Here is a 16,181-nt window from a genome sequence, read left to right as displayed (position 1 = left end):
AAACCTTGGATTTCCGGCGTAATTAAAGCTAGGGGGGAGGAACAGAGCTTTGGTCCCTGATGCCCTCTTTTCTCTGCCATGCCCTCTTTTGCTGCCGTTGAATCATTGCAACTTCGAGATGCTCCGAAGGATTACATGCAGAGGAGTATGAAAGGTTAGCAAAACTTTGTAGTATTTGGCACGAACCAAATACAGTAACACACAAATTATTTGGCATAGGCTGAACCAAACAGACCCATATATATTTCATCATCATGTACGTATACACAAACTGAACACACTGATACACTTGTCACCATAGCTCTAGATCCATGGAAACCGTCCATGCACCGACGGCCACTGCCGATCTTCATCACTTGCGGCGCGACCCGACCCTGGAGAGCGCGGTCATCCGCTTGAGCACCCTGGAGATCTTGGACAGGCTCGGCTTGCCGCCGCCCAGGTTCATCTTCCTCGTCGAGAACTTGAGCGCCTGCAGGCAGCACAGCTGCCGCACCGGCCCGTCGTCCTCCTCGTCTTCTTCCTCCTCCTCCTCGTCGACAACGGATTCTTCTTTCGCCTTGCTGCCGCCGCCGCCTCGGGGCTTGGTGTCGCCGGCGACGGCGCTGCTGCTGCCGCCCCCGGTCTCGTACGCCTCCCAGAGCATGTCCATGTCGTCCGCGCACGCCCCGGCCACGGCGCCGTCGCGGCAGACCTTGAGCTGGATCCGCTCCTCGTACAGCTTGCACGCCAGCGTCCGCTTCCACTCCTTCCCCTTGGACGGCGACCCCTCGCCCGTGCCGGCGAGGCTCTCCGACGAGGTCCGCGTGTGCACGCGCCGCGCGATGGACGTCGACCTCAGGGGGCTCTTCCCGCCGTCCGCATGCTCTGACGCAGGCTGCTGCACATCTTCTTGGTGGTCTTGTCCGTCAGGCTGCGCATCTTCTTCGGCCTGCACGTCGTCGCTCCTCTGTTCTTGCGGCGGGTCTTCTTCGGGCTCACCAATAATGGAGGCGATTTCTTCAGCTTGCTGCAGGTCTATGATGCATTCTTCCGCCACCTTCGACTGCGCCGATTCTTCCTTGACATCTACAAGCTCCTCCTCTGGTAATTGCTTCCGGTCAGATTCTTCTTGAGCGAGCTGGTCTTGACTCTGTTTTTGGTCCCAAGATTCAGTCTCCAATGGCATGGCTTCCTCCACGACCTTGAATGATCCCTTCTCGAAAAAGATTTCCACCGGATTATCCTCGATTTCATCAAGAACTCCCTTCAAATTCCCACATTCCCATTGCCTTATTCGCTGAGAAATCGAAGAATGTGGCTTGCCGACCCGCTCAGGTTTCTTCGTCTCCATTGCTGACAGAGGAACAGGGTCACACTCCAACCTCTTCTCCTCAACCGAATCACTGCTGAATCCCTTTCTCTCTGGCAAGCTTACACTCTGTACATTGTTGATGGATTTCTCCCGCTCTTCCATCTCTGGTACTGGCATGAATGTCTCACCTGGAACTGGAAAGCAATGCTCGGAAGAAGACGATAAAGATTCCGGAGCCTTCTTCAGATCCTCGCAGACCACATTTTTCTCCTGAATTTCATCCTTGAAGCTGAAGATATCCTCTTCATAAAAATCCCCAGTGCTCAGGTAGCAGATCTCTTCTCCAGAGAGACTCTGCAATGGCAGCCCAACGGCGAACACCTCCCGGGCGGCAGGCAAGAAGCTCTCCCTCTCCTGCTCCAGAAGAAAGCAAGAAGCACCACCAGCGTCACGCACCTCACCCACGAACACGACCTCGCCGACGCCGGCCGGGCCGAGCACGAAGGAGCAGAGCTGGCCGAGCAGCCCGAGCCCGCCGTCGGGCCGCAGCCCGGCGCAGAGCGCGGCGACGGCGACGCCGCAGGTGCTGCCGAGGCACCGCGCCCCGGCCCGCCCCGGCGCGACGTACGGGGCGGCGGTGAGGAGCACGACGAGGAGGAGCGCCGTGGAGAGCAGCAGCGGGCAGAAGAAGGCGGCGAGCGCGAGCAGGCCGCGGTGGAAGAAGAGCGCGTAGGCGGCGTGCAGCGGGTGGGCCGCCAGGAACGCCGCCGCGCCCAGCAGGTCGTGGAGCACGCAGAACGCCAGCGCGCTGCCGGCGTCGATCCGCGCCATTGTCGCCTTCCTCCTCCTCGATCTCCGCCGCCCTCGCGCGCGTGGGTGGGTGGGGCTTGTCGTCTCCTGGCTGGCTCGCTGGCTCGCTGGCTACCGACGCGACGCCATTGCGTTCCGCCTTGGATGCTCTGTTGTTGGCAGCTAATAAAGCGGAGGCTCGGACCGGAGCGGGGGCGGTGCTCGCCGACGCTGACATGGTTGGTCAACAAGCTCTGCATGCACGTAGGAGTACGTCCACCTACGCGCTGCAGTACGAGCGCATTTCGTCAAGGGTGTCCTTACGAGGTCGGTAAACCCATCCCTCTGGAGTGATCACACTGCCGAAGTACACTGCTTGAAACACGGCGAAAACAGATCAATGCAAACCCGTGGACAAATATATATTGATTGTGTTTTTAAAGGAGGATAGCCCTATCTCCGCATCCATATATTATTAATTATCTGATAATAAATCGTCAATGCCCAACCAATTGCTTCATAATTTAATTTAGAAAGTCTTAGGTCAATCAAATCGAAGGCGAGATCATGGGTTTCCATCCGGAGAATTTGTATACTTGTTGTTGAAGCCACCATTGTCGGCAACCTCTCTAGCACCTCGCGCCTTCTTGTTAGACAGATCCTGGCGTTGGGTGAGCCCAAGGCCCGCTGTCCCACCGGAGAAAACGCCGGAAGTGGGTTTAGGACCTCGCCCTCTTTGCACCCAAGCATTTCAGGATTCCTGTCATCGGCAAAGGGAGGGAGGGTGGACAAAGGATCCACCATTGCAGGCACGTCGTCCATGCCCAAATGCATACATCGACCAACGGGCCAAGAGCCCAACTATCACCGTCGCTAGTCCCAACAGAAGGGAGGGGGAGGAGGATGGCGGTGACTACAAAGGCCGTGAGGGGCGCCACCGCTCCATGGCAGCCTCTATGAGGGCGAGAGCCGCACCGATCAAGACCACCACCACGCTATGGGAAAGAAAGCACCCCAGCCACAACCATTGACCAAGTACCCTCCTTTGGCGGCGAGGTGAGCGAGGGAAGATGAGGGCGGTGGCGGTGACGATGCCTAGGGCTTCGCACGTGCCGCCCATTGAAGGACGGCCAAAACTAGAACATTTTTGTTCCATTTTCATATACAAATTATCCTTGACTTTGTGTGTCACAATGATGCAAAGACATTTAAAAAAGAAAAACAATACAAATTGTCCTAAATTGTGTCCTAGTTCCGCCAGGACTTTGCGGAGCAATTATTCCTTTTTTCCACTCTCTAACCACCTTCTAGTACAAGCACAAGGAACGTTACACGGCTAGTAATTAAGCAGGAATTAGCTAGGGCGGCCATGATGATTATGCTCCCTTTGTCCTCGTCGCCCTTGTCAAAGCCTAGAGCAGCGCTATCCAAAAGCGGTTAGACAGACCTGCTAGGGCAGTACGGCGGCGTCTTGTCAAACTTGCTTTTGATCAATTATTATCACCGCGGTGAGTACGTACGGCAGTGAAAACGATGTGACCGGCGGTAAAGGTAAATCTCCAAAATCTCATGATTGAAGGAGTGGTACTCGACGCTGCCGCGGCCTGTGTTCGCTGCCATGCATGCATGCCGCACCTTGGCCAGCGGCCCGGCAGCGCTTGTCTCCTACCTCTCCTTCAATAATGATGGACGTGTACTTAACCATAAATCCGTCATGGAGCTATGATATCTACTGATATGTAAGAGCATCTACAGCCGGACTTGACAAATTCGGCCCTTCAACCGTCCATTGATGTGACCGGGCGTGTCCATGAGCACTGATCGGTCACTTTTCAAATTGTGTCCTCCACATTCAGGTATCTCATATCTAATCTCTTATGTTCATACTAAATCATGCAACGATCAAACTACATAGATCATCAAACGGACATAGAAACGGCCATAGATATGCGCAATATGTTCATCAAAAGATCACCGACGGTTCTTCAAAAGATCGCCAAAGTTCACATAATGCACATAAAACAACGGACAACTTTAAACCTTGCAAATTAAAGTGAAGAAAGCGAATCTTCATCATTTCCTCGCCGGCCCTTTTCCCTTCCTATCGGCGGCTGGTGGAGGATCGTCCGAGTCGTGGGATGAGGCGTCGTGGTCGTCAGTGCCGTCGTAGGAGGAGGAGAGGATGATGAGGCCTTTGAGGCGCCGGACGGCCTAGTCCTGCTGCCACTTAAGTTTTGCCAGCCGAGCCGCCTCCGTTGCTTTTTCCTTGGTCTCCCGCTCGGACTGCTCGATGGCGAGCCAGAGTGCTTGGCGTTTTTCCGGCGGAGCCGCCGAGCATCCGTCTCCGCCGTCGTATTTATGTCGGAAAAAAATAACAACAAGGAGCTCCCTAGGGCTCAGCGGCCATCATATGCACTTGCCGCAAGTAGTATATATGCGGTACTTGAGCATGCATGAGCTTGGTTCCAAAGCCGTTCCCCTTATGGTGGTATAGAGATTATCTCTCCCATATAATCATTCACTAGTCCTGCACAGACTCATGATCAACTTTCTCGAACGACGAACAATCTTAGTACCATCGACCTGCCAACCTACCAACCTACCAACGCTGGACTTGCATGATGGGCTCATCCACAACGAACTCGCCCAAGTTGGGATCCCTAATTTAACTCCTCGGGATGAACTGATATGAAGAATAAAACACGGGCATTCCTCGTCTCCTCAGATCATCAGATAGGCGACTAAGGTTCTGCATCCGAACGATCAAAAAATAGTTAGGTCAGTAATTTTTCAGCGTTTCGGCCGCCGGTCACTCGAGCAGAGCTGTTGCGCTTGGCTTGGAAGAGAAAGAGCACCTACCATACCATGCCCCAGCTTGAGCCCAAGCAACCGGCAACACCCAACCCAACGAACAGTGGGAGCCATAACTTTGAAGAACAGCCAAGCCAAACAATGGCGACCCTGCTGTGTAGTAAGTTGAAAACGATGTGGCGCCATGCCATGTATACACAGCGAATCAAAAACTTTGGGTGCCATGTGCCATGCCATGCAAATCACGTCAAAATTTTCTTGCCTCCTCTAGAGACTATAAAGTTTGAGAAGCCATAAAGTTGGAGGCTATTGATACTAGGAACATGCATGGTGGCACCCCTCACTGTCACTGTACCGGAGATGAACAGGACGGTGTCAGAAAAAGTTGCCTCAATCATGCATCTGCATCTCTCACTGAATCATGCAGAGAGATTCATTCATATATAGGTAGTAGTTCAAGTCTCCAATCCAACCACGCTGTAATATAGTCGGTGTGCATTGCTCAACCAAATCAATCAAGGGTTTAAGACTAGCAGCGGGAAGCTATATATGGCACGATAATTGAGCATTCCGGGAAGCGTTCGTTTTAAGCAAACGATTTGACGATTAGAACTCCCCCACTTTATATTATAAAGCAAACATCCGATACAGCCAACGATATGTGCTGGGGTGGAAACAACACAATCATGCCCAAAAGAAAAAGAGAGAGAAAATACAAAAAGAACAAATGCCGACAACGGCGGATCAACAAAAACAAAGAAGCCTCACGACCGTTCGCCCACCGGAGATCTCCCACCAAGCTCTTAGACTCTGAAGTGCCGGTACGCATCAACACCTTCAAGAAGAGGCGCGACGATGACGACGATGTTGCCAAGGGTTTCCTCCGGTACGCGACGAGGAAAAAGGGAGGGTAGCACCCGACGCCCTTCAGGAAGGTCTGTCAGCACCCTCAGGTGCCACCGCGTCAGTGTCGGACAGGCTGACAAGGATTTCTCCTGATTCCAACCATCACCCCGGGCGCTCCGGAGCACGCCACCATACCTTCCACCACCCTGCGCCAACACAGTCTTGAAGCCACCCCCGCTGTCTCATCACGGCACCGAGAAGTGGGACTTGCACAACGAAGAAGAGTCGGGCCTAGAGGCAGCAACATCGTCGGCACGCGGGAGGGCCCGACCTCCACCGTCAACGACGTTAACCAACCAGACGCAACATCAGGAGCATACCAGGCCCGGCCGGGCTTTGAGATGCATGTAAAGCTCCCGCCGTCGTGCAGCAGAAGGCACGCTGTCCCCCATCCAAGCCGCTCCTCCTCTTCACCGCGCCCCCATCCAAGCCGCTCCTCCTCTTCACCGCGTGTAGGCAGCGAGGCCGCGCCGAAGCCGGCCCGCTAGGACCCAGATGGGGCCCTGAGGGCCTAGATCTGGGCAGGGGACACGACGTCGACCACCCCGCGCCACCACGGCCCTTGCCGCCGGCCACCGCCGCCAGCCGAGCCTCACTGCCACCGACCCCTTGCCCCGGGAAGGAGGACCGCGCGCGGGGGTATAGAAGATCCCGCTGCCGCTAACACCACCCGGGCCAGATCTGGGGGCGCTCGCCGGCAGTGGCGGGGGAGGGGGAGGGGGTAGGAGGGAGGAGGGGGTGGGGGAAGGGGGGCGAGCGCCGCCCCGGCCGCCTCCCTAGAAGACGGCGCTAGGGCGGGGTCGAGAGGGGGCTTAAGCAAACGATTTGGCAAGTTCAATGAAACATGCGCATTTGTTCATTCGATCATCGCAGGTTCATTCGATCATTCGATCAAACGATTTGGCCTCTACTCTTTCGGGTTTCGTCTCTTCCGCTTAATTTCCTGTCATCAGAAAAGAGTAACGAGGTTGCATCATAGAAACAGCGCCCAAACCACATTTGCATCCCCGTGATCACGTAAAGACCAAAGAAATGCACACCTGCCAGGCAGCATTTCAAGTGCAAATGCGGTAAAATCTCCCGGCATAAAAAAACCTACTGCTACTACTTTATTCTGCAGAAAAAAGTGTCCTGCTCCAATACAGTGCCAGACCCAAGCGGCATGACAACACAGCAGGGTCAGCCTCAGCCGGCAGGGACAGGACATACACTGTGGAACTTTGATGAATTTCACATTGCTTAATTCCAGACGATAGCAATGGACATCCTTAATTCCAAAGCCGAAGAACAACATCCTTAATTCCAAAGCCGAAGAACAGAGAGAGACAAAAGAATACAACAAGTACGAGCTGTTGTTGTCGCTGAAGCCAAAAAAATAAAGTGCTTTCATTGAGAGTTGAACTCAAGACCTCCCGCTTACTAAACGGGTGCTCTAACCAACTGAGCTATGAAAGCATCTTCGGCATTTGTTTTATAGAAGAGTTCACTATTCAAGCCCATTTCTATTTTGTTTGAAATACTCAACCCCCATAATTTGATTCAACGTTTGTACATATATTATCACAACATATTATTTCAAAACTTGGAAATTCAAATACATAACAAACTTTAATGTTTTCAAACTTAACCATTTGAATTCATACATAAATATGGTCCAAATAAAACATGATAAAAAGCACAAGAATCAAGTGCTATGAAGTAGCCAACGATGATCAACATGATCTTATTGGAGTTGGTTGAGAGCTTCTCGGCTCTTGATCCTTCAGTGTGCTTGAAGGAATGTTTGTGTCCTATTTGAGTGACGTTACGGCTCCATCCTGGCACCATTGTAGACGAATTGCATGTTCTCCAGGCCATCTCTCTTGTTTTTTGATGTCATGGTGAGGAAGATAACAAAAAAAAATAGTATGTAACATACAGACGCACACATGCAGATGCTTAAGGCAATGTCGTGCTGGGCTTGGCCCATTTTGTAGGTGCTTGAGGCGAGGCATTCTTTGGTCTCGCATACAAGCGGGCCCAGGTGGAAATGCAAGCCTGGTTTGATATAGAGGGCCCCAATGATTCTTGTGTGCGCGGATCGAATGGCCCAGTGACCTTTGCTATCCGAACGACAACACTTGCATTCCTTTTTTGTGAAAATAAACTTGCCCTCCTTTTGTGTTTGATTGTTATGGGATGTGCTATATATACCGCCATAAGCGATAGTGCGACTAGTTTCACTACAGTGCCCATTCATGGCCCTGGTCCACCAAAGCGAAAGGAGGCATGCACGGCCAACCGACACCACTAAAAAACAATGGAACAACTAGCGGAAGCGCTCACACGCTTTAAAAAAGATCAAAAATATATTATAAGTTCAATTAAAAAAATTGTGGTTTCAAAAATGTTCAGGAACAAAAAAACTAGACATTTAGAAAAATATCTAAAATTAGTAAATTCTTCCAGAATTAAGTTTGAACAAATCAAGGAAATTGTTTGTGACCTATTTTGAAACATTAAAAAATAAGCGCACATTTCTAAAAGTTGAAACAATTCAGGAGAAGATAGAAAACTTTATTTTTTATTGGGACAACGCTTAAAAAGTTGAAAATTTTCAGAAACATAAAAAATATTGATGAAAAATCATAAATAACTATTTTCAATTTTTTTTGCAGAATTCCATAAAGTTCATGGATTGGAATTTTTTTAACAAAACAACTCACCAAGAATATGAAATTAGAAAGAAAAAGATTCGGAAGCTTCCCAAAACCTGTTGAGAAGCTCCCAGAACCTTCAAAAAACTGGTCCCACACTTGGTAGTGCTTAATGGGCTGGCCCATGCCTTGCTCACGTGAGAGATTTCATTGATATATATTTGGCGGCAACAACTAGTTAACGAGCGCTCCTTCGGGAGCCTCGCAACGATCAGCGTCACCTGGTGCGCTCTCAGCCATTCGCCACGTGTCACGCTCTGGACGCTCCCTTTGGATTTTGTTTTTTTATTTTTCCGCACGCGTTTTCGGCTTTTTACACGGTTTTTTTTTACGTTTTGGTTTCCCCCCGGTCTTTCTTAGCTTTTCGATAAAAAACAAATTCGTGAAAAAACGCGTTTTCTTTTTTTTCCTTTCGCGAAAGTCACGATTTTTCTTCCGCGAGAGGCACGATTGTGCTTTAGCGAGAGTCACGGCCGTTCCTTTCGGAAACGGAAAAAAAACATGTTTCCTGTTTTTTCTTTCTTTCGCGAGAGTCACGGTTTTGCTTCCGCGAGAGGCACGGTTGTGCTTTCGCGAGAGTCACGGTCGTGCCTCTCGGAAAGGGAAAAACAAAACGCGTTTTCGGTTTTCTTTCTTTCGTGAGAGTCACGATTTTGCTTCCACGAGAGGCACGGTTGTGCTTACATGAAAGTCACGGCCGTGCCTCTCGGAAAGGGAAAAAATACGCGTTTTCTGTTTTTTTGATCTTTCGCGAGAGTCACGGTTTTGCTTTCGCGAGAGTCACGGCCGTGCCTCTCGGAAACGGAAAAAAATTAGATACATATCGAACATTACTCAAATACATGATGAACATTTATTCAAATACATATTTATTTTTAAAATAAAATTTAATTTTGGAAATAATCATTTTACATTTTCACAGGTGCAAAACATAGTTTTAAACCTACGTAAACATTTATTACATTGTATAAATATTTCCTAAAAGTTCCACAACATATTCTTGAAATGAGTGAACATTTTTAGAAAATGTCACATACTACCTTTTTTGAATCATACAATACTTATCTTAAGCTATGAGAACAGTTTTTGCATTGTAAAAACTTTTTTGAAATGTTTGAACATTTTTCAAATAATACATTTATTTTAAATTACACGAACATCTTATCACATTGTGTAAATATTTTTTCAAATTTTCTATAAACATTTTGTTGAAGCACATGAACATTTTCAGAATGGCATGAGCATTTCTTTTTGAATGTTATCAACCCTTTTTAGATGTTGCATGAACAGTATGTTCACACAACATTTAAATTTTTTAAATGTGCGATGAACACTTTAAAAATTTAAGTAAAGTAATTCTGAAAAATATGCATATTTTTGTGGAATACAAACAAAAGTAAATAAATAAGAACAAAACGAAAGAAACAAAACAAACGAACTAACTAACTAGTGGCCAACCCAGTACAACGTCTCGCAGAGGCAAGATGGATGTTCCTTTTGTTGCCAGAGAGACATGTCTAGTCCCATATGTATCGCCGAGTATTACTACCATATCCACTTACAACAATGTACATAGGCTCCATTCAAAAAGTAAATAGGTTGATTTCAAGTGCTCCCAAGAAAACATATTTGTTCCGAATTCATCAGTATATTAACTACAATTAAAGCAAGTGTAACTGACGATGATGAGAGAAAACCATACTAATGTCGCACTGGTTGCTAATGACAAAACTGATGGCCACCTTCATGCTAATTACATGCACATGAGTTGAATACCAGCGAGCACAAAAAAATTACGCCCAATGTAAGCAAAGCCTAGAAGGTTTATGGCTGGACAATACCATCTCAAATGCGAGTAAATAGCGTAAAACTATCACAATGGGGCTTCCCTCCCCAAAAATGACGACATTACATAGACCTAACCAAATGTTCTTTTGGTTCCGTTTTGCAAAACACTAACAATTTGAGTTATTTGCTGCTTCGACCGTTTTAAGCAAGTTTATGATAGGGCTGATCCTCATCTGACATGCCATGTTAGTAGGCTGCGACGAATATACACCCGTTAGTGCTGCGTCGGTCTCGGGCTTGGTCGGACCAAATCGCACCATCAGTCAAAAATGAGCTCACTCACTCTGCTCCGAGGTCACTCCCTCTTGTAGCTCACTCACTCTGCTCCGAGCTCACTCCCTCTCGCAGCTCACTCTTCTAATGTATATACATTTTCCCAAAATGATGTGTAGTCTGCCGACTTCACAGCTAGGCCTTGGCGCCGCCACTGTGTGCCACCTCAACCCGTAGGTTCCTACTTGCACAACACCGTTGCGAACCCATAGTCCCAGTCATCGACCTAATAAAGCATCAGGTCCAAGTCTGTAACCGCCATCTATTTGTCCTTTGCAATTGTGGTGCCCATCAGAAGCTCTTGTGTCAGCCCGTCCTTTGGTATCCTTTCCCCGACCCTGACAAACACAACTCCATGACCACGATGTGTGGGATAGCCTCCTCATTGTGATGGATGCGTTGTCCAACCCTACTTTATCTTCAGACATCAGCGTGGAGATGCTTAACAAGCTTGTGACGTGTGGCGGTTCTGATGACATCATTTTGTAGATGCTTTTTGTGATGTGGGATTACGAGGCAACGGTTTGGGCCTTAAGGTCTCGGGTTGATTCATCGGCATCGGAGGTGTCACCACAGCTTGATAGCTTGATTTAAAGGTGGGACGTCTAAGAGTGATTGCTATGCTCAACGAGTGTGTGAGTTGCTGATCGAGCTTTATGGGCGTGTTTTGCACTACGATATTGATGACAAGCCTCTAGGATTTTGTGGAATGCGACCAAGGCAAAGACAAGAACAACACGTGAATTACTCTGCATCATTTCCGACAGAACAATACGGATGTACATAGACATATTTTAGAATATTAATTCACCTATTATGTTTCGTATGTAGCTAGCCTGTATTGAAATCTCTAAAAAAGACTTATATTTAGGAACGGAGGGAGTAATATATTCTTGAAATCTTTGTCCGGTTTGTTGCATCCTTCTAGTGCTGTTCAATTATGCCATCTAAAGTTAATTGATAGATGTACTTGGCTATATATTTGGGTTGGGACACGGTAGGATTATTTTCGGTGCAATCCCAAGGGACATGTCACTTTGAGTGCACGATCTGATTACGGCGAGTCGTTTCGTTGGAGCATGCGTCACAACTCGACACTGGAGTGCTTCATTTTTATATATGTGCAGGGAGATGAGTTGGATTCACACTAATTAGTTTAGGCGCCACGAGATCCTGCTCCCTCCATAAACTATAACGGCTCCATGTCGTCATCGCACCAACCGGCTTCTTCTCTACCCATACATAGCCAAGATGGCCAGCTTTGCCTCCCCTCCCACACCAGCCATGGCCCAACCGGCAGCACCAGCTCCACCGATGAGTTCACCAGAGCGCGCCACCGCCACCGAGAGTTCACCGGAAGACGCGGAGGTCGAACAAATGTCCTCTCGGGCATGATGCGGAGTAAGATAGATGAAGATGAGATGTGTTATTCTATTTGCAATGCCGGAGAAGGATATGATTCATCACTTGTATATATTCTTGAAACGATTTGTCCTGGTTTGTTGCATCCTCCTAGTGTTCACTTCAATTATGCTATGTAACCAGTAGATGTACTTGGATATATATTTTGGTTGGGATACATTAGCTTTATTTTCGATCCAATCATCTCAAGGGACATGTCACTTTGGAGTGCACGATCTGATTAGTGCGAGTCGTTGGAGCCATGCATGCATGCGTCAGAATTAAGGATGTGTCGTGTTCTAAATTTGTAATTAGTTTAGGCTCCACGAGATCCTGCTCCCTCCATAAACTATAACGGCTCGATGTGGTTACCGCACCAACCAGCTTCTTCAACACCCATTCAAATCATAGCCAAGACGGCCAGCTTCGCCTCCCCTCCCACACCAGCCATGGCCCAACCGGCAGCACCAGCAGCTCCACCGATGAGTTCACCAGAGAGTGCCACCGCGATCGCCACCGAGAGCTCACCAGAAGACGCCCTATCCGGAGAGAGCCTCAAGGACTTCATATCCTCGCTCCCGTCAAGGGAGGGGTGGGCGCAGCCGCTCATCCGGTACAAGGGCTACTGGTTCAAGCCGGGGATCCTGGAGGGGGTCCTGCACGCCAGCCGGGCCTTCGCGCCACGAGCCGCCGACATCGTCCTCGCCACGCAGCCCAAGTGCGGCACCACCTGGCTCAAGGCCCTCGCCTTCACCATCGTCAACCGTTCACGCCACAGCCTCGGCGCCCACCACCCGCTCCTCACCCACCACTCGCAGCACCTCGTGCCGTTCATCGAGATCCCTGGCGCTGCCGGCGGCCATGTTGACCTCGGCGCACTCCCGTCCCCGAGGCTCCTCGCCACGCACATGCCCATGTCGCTGCTCAGGCCAGAGACGCGGTCGCTTGGGTGCCGGGTCGTGTACCTATGCCGGGACCCCAAGGACACGCTCGTCTCCAGGTTGCACTTCGAGAACAAGCTGGTGGCGTGGGGCGGCGGCGCCTGCCTGTCGATAGACGACGCCTTCGACATGTTCTGCGAGGGGTTCTCGCCCTACGGCCCCTTCTGGGACCACTGCCTCGAGTACTGGGAGGAGAGCGTGGCGAGGTCGGACACCGTCCTCTTCCTCAAGTACGAGGAGATCAAGTCGGACCAGATGCAGGTCGTGAGGAGGCTCGCGAGGTTCCTCGGCGTCCCGCTGACCGAGGAGGAGGAGAGGTCCGGCGTGGCGGAGGAGGTTGCGAGGATGTGCAGCTTCGAGACGCTCACGGGCCTAGAGGTGAACCAGGTCGGCGGCGTCAGTCACGGGAATAAAGTTCACGTTGATAACTCCGTGTTCTACAGGAAGGGCGAGGTAGGGGACTGGGCGAACCACATGAGCCGCGAGATGGGGGAGAAGCTCGACCGCATCATCCAGCAGAAGCTCCAGGGGTCCGGGCTTGTGTTTTGAGCAAGTGTCATCTGTCATCTGTTGTGTTTTTCCTTTCCACTCTGCTTCTTCTTGTTGGGGAGAGCCCTATGTTGGTTATTGTGGTTTAATTATGGGAATAAGAATTAAACAGTCAAGCATATGGCCTCATCATAGGCTGGGATATCGATTCATTTACAACTAGTTGCTGTGCAGTTGTGATTTTAGTGGTATCTGAAACTAGGGTGAATTGATGAAGTGATAGCAGGTTGATAGTGAAATGAAGTGACGTGCTCCTGGGATATCAAGTTTACAGTGAGATAGGATTGTAAAACAAATGGGGCTCAAAGATTCTGGGAGAAGCTGGGTAGGGGTCGGATTCTGGGAGAATCTCCAGATTCTGGCAAAAGAACTGGGCCGAAGTGATGTGCCACATATAATCCTATTATTGTATCTGGTTCTTCATAGAGGGGACAAACTTAGCACAAAATACTGATTTTTTTCAACGACAATTTCATAGGTGGTAGAAAATGAGAACAAAAAAGGGGCTAAACAATAATATGATCTAAAGCATCGATCGGATAGGACACTAAGGAAAACAAGCAGAACGTCTACTGAAAATACACTTGCAGCGACAATTAATATAGTTTAGGCTACAAAAACGTCAATATTTTGGTATGGAGGTAGTATCATGTATGCCCTGAAACTATAAGATCAAGTGTATAATATGATTATCTCAAGGCAAATACTATCATCTCAAGGCAAATACACTAAGGACAATCAGCACAACACCTACTGAAAGAGACAGTTCACAGCAAAAAGAATATGCCCCAAAACTATTAGACCAGCAGGTGTAGAATATGATTATCTCAAGATAATTATTTTCATCTAATTTGCTATCGAGCTGCTTGCAATTGCTTATAACATAAACATTTTATTTCAGAAGACCAAGTTTTGGTGAATTCTGCTTGACACTAGACACAGATAATAACCAGGAATAATAAAGATCGTCAACTAAGAGCCTAGAGCTACTCACTTGGGTTTTCAACAAGAATGAACTTGGCTGGCATGGATTACTAAATCTGCTTCCTCAATCTGGCTCAGAATTATCATCAGGAAGCAACACCACAGCTGACAACCCATTGAACAATGGTGTTTCATCGACACTACCATTACCTTCGGTCGGGAAGAAGGCATGCCGGACAAGGCTTTCTTTGAACCTATGCCGCTTAAGATTGAGGCGACCGCTCCATTCATAGCGTGTCAACACACTGCCATCGGTGCCCGATCGACAAGTGCCGCAGGCGCTGCGACATAATGCCCACGGTCCCCTTTTTCTTAGAATTAATGAACACATCTCCTTGGGCGTCCTGCACCAGGAAAAGGACCGGCCTCTGCACCTTGATGCGGTGCTTGAGCGACCAGACGTTGTTCTGATAGTCCTCTAGCACCCAGAGATCACCCGTCCGGAAGCCATTGTAGTTGTACAACCCAAGCTCCCCCTTCATCTCAAAGGGGTCAGCCCAGGGGCCCTCGACCGGGGTCTCGACATGCCGGAAAGACTCAGCGACGGTGTCGAAAACCAGCATGTTGTTGTATTTTCGGCCAGGCAACTCGACGAGGCGCCAGTGAAACCTGCCCTGCACGAGGACGTGCGGGTGGAAGAGCTCCAGCATTGGCATCACCTCGGCGATGTCCCCGGTGGCCCACGGCTCGGGGGGCTCGCCGACGCACCTGACCTCGGTGGATCCCACGGTGTGCACGTAGTAGACGGCGCGGCCGTCGGCGGTGTCGTGGGGTTCCTTCCTCCAGCACAGCACCCGGTAAGAGTACGACCAGGACGCGGCGTGAGGGTAGAGGCCGGAGATGTGGTAGGCGTGGAGCAGCGGGAGCGGGGCGCGCTGGCGGGTGGCCGGGTTGCAGACGTGGAGGGCGCCGTAGGCGCAGACGACGAGGAGGCCGTCGCAGGCGGCGAGCAGATCGAGGTCCGTGGGGGAGGCGGCCCGGTCCGTGCGGGCGACGGGGCGCCGCTCGCCGGCGCGGGGGTCCAGCGCGTCGATCCTGCCCTCGAGGGCGTCCCCGGTGGTGACGAGCTGGAGCGCCGGCTGGCGGCGGTGGTGTGCGAGGAGGAGGCCCGTGTCCGAGGTGAGGCTGCGGCGCCAGGATGTGCAGACGGCGCGGCACCGTAGGAGGGACTTGGCCGGAAGGCGCGTCAGGATCTCCCAGAGGACGAGCTCCTCGGGGAGCCGGGGCTCACCGCCGCCGGCGGATTCAGCCATGCCCATGGGTAGAGTGCGATCGATCTGGGAGGATGAAAACTGCTTCCTTTGACAGCGTTTGACAGATCCGCTAAAACCGCCTCCTCTAAGAAAACAGTATACGATTTTACCCTAAAAATGAATTTGTGAGAATTTACTATACCATTTTATTGTCAGCGGAATAGATTCCGTATAAACCAATTGAATTTACAAAAGGGTCCCTGCAAAATAGCACGAAACACCATCACACATAAAAAGAAAATGCAATTGAATCCTCACGCGGCGTGCAACGACGGAAGCAGCTATGCCACTTCCGTCATCTCGCCGCCACTTCCGTCCTCTCCTCCTAGGGTCCGGTGGTCGCCGGCGTCGAGGTATTCCGGTGAGGTGGCATGGAGGCGCCCGGGGAGGATCGAGCAGACGCGGCAGGGATCGCCGAAAGACCATGGTGGGAGAT

The 16,181-nt window shown here is 50.1% G+C and overlaps 2 protein-coding genes, 1 non-coding gene and 1 pseudogene across 3 annotated transcripts; 1 reads left to right on the top strand and 3 right to left on the bottom strand.

Moving 5' to 3' along the window:
- Window positions 1-209: 209 nt before the first annotated feature.
- Window positions 210-2,493, bottom strand: LOC123187146 (uncharacterized). The gene has a single exon (XM_044598920.1). It carries the CDS (start codon window positions 2,123-2,125, stop codon window positions 353-355), a length of 1,773 nt encoding a protein of 590 aa, XP_044454855.1. The 5' UTR covers window positions 2,126-2,493; the 3' UTR covers window positions 210-352.
- Window positions 2,494-7,181: 4,688 nt separating this feature from the next.
- TRNAT-AGU (transfer RNA threonine (anticodon AGU)) lies at window positions 7,182-7,255 on the bottom strand. The gene has a single exon. It is a non-coding gene; the product is annotated as a tRNA-Thr (tRNA).
- Window positions 7,256-11,967: 4,712 nt separating this feature from the next.
- LOC123184404 (cytosolic sulfotransferase 5-like) lies at window positions 11,968-13,627 on the top strand. The gene has a single exon (XM_044596534.1). It carries the CDS (start codon window positions 12,381-12,383, stop codon window positions 13,506-13,508), a length of 1,128 nt encoding a protein of 375 aa, XP_044452469.1. The 5' UTR covers window positions 11,968-12,380; the 3' UTR covers window positions 13,509-13,627.
- A 617-nt stretch (window positions 13,628-14,244) lies between these two features.
- On the bottom strand, window positions 14,245-15,810 carry LOC123184403 (F-box protein At3g07870-like; annotated as a pseudogene).
- Between the last annotated feature and the right edge of the window lie 371 nt (window positions 15,811-16,181).

The sequence above is a fragment of the Triticum aestivum genome, chromosome 2A (genome assembly GCF_018294505.1).
Source record: "Triticum aestivum cultivar Chinese Spring chromosome 2A, IWGSC CS RefSeq v2.1, whole genome shotgun sequence".
NCBI lineage: Eukaryota > Viridiplantae > Streptophyta > Magnoliopsida > Poales > Poaceae > Triticum > Triticum aestivum.
The sequence above is the reverse complement of the archived record's forward strand: the minus strand, read 5'-3'. Positions and strand labels throughout refer to the sequence as shown.

Coding starts and splice junctions, on each gene's coding strand:
- LOC123187146 (XM_044598920.1), bottom strand. CDS start 2,125: ATGGCGCGGATCGACGCCGGCAGCGCGCTGGCGTTCTGCGTGCTCCAC.
- LOC123184404 (XM_044596534.1), top strand. CDS start 12,381: ATGTGGTTACCGCACCAACCAGCTTCTTCAACACCCATTCAAATCATA.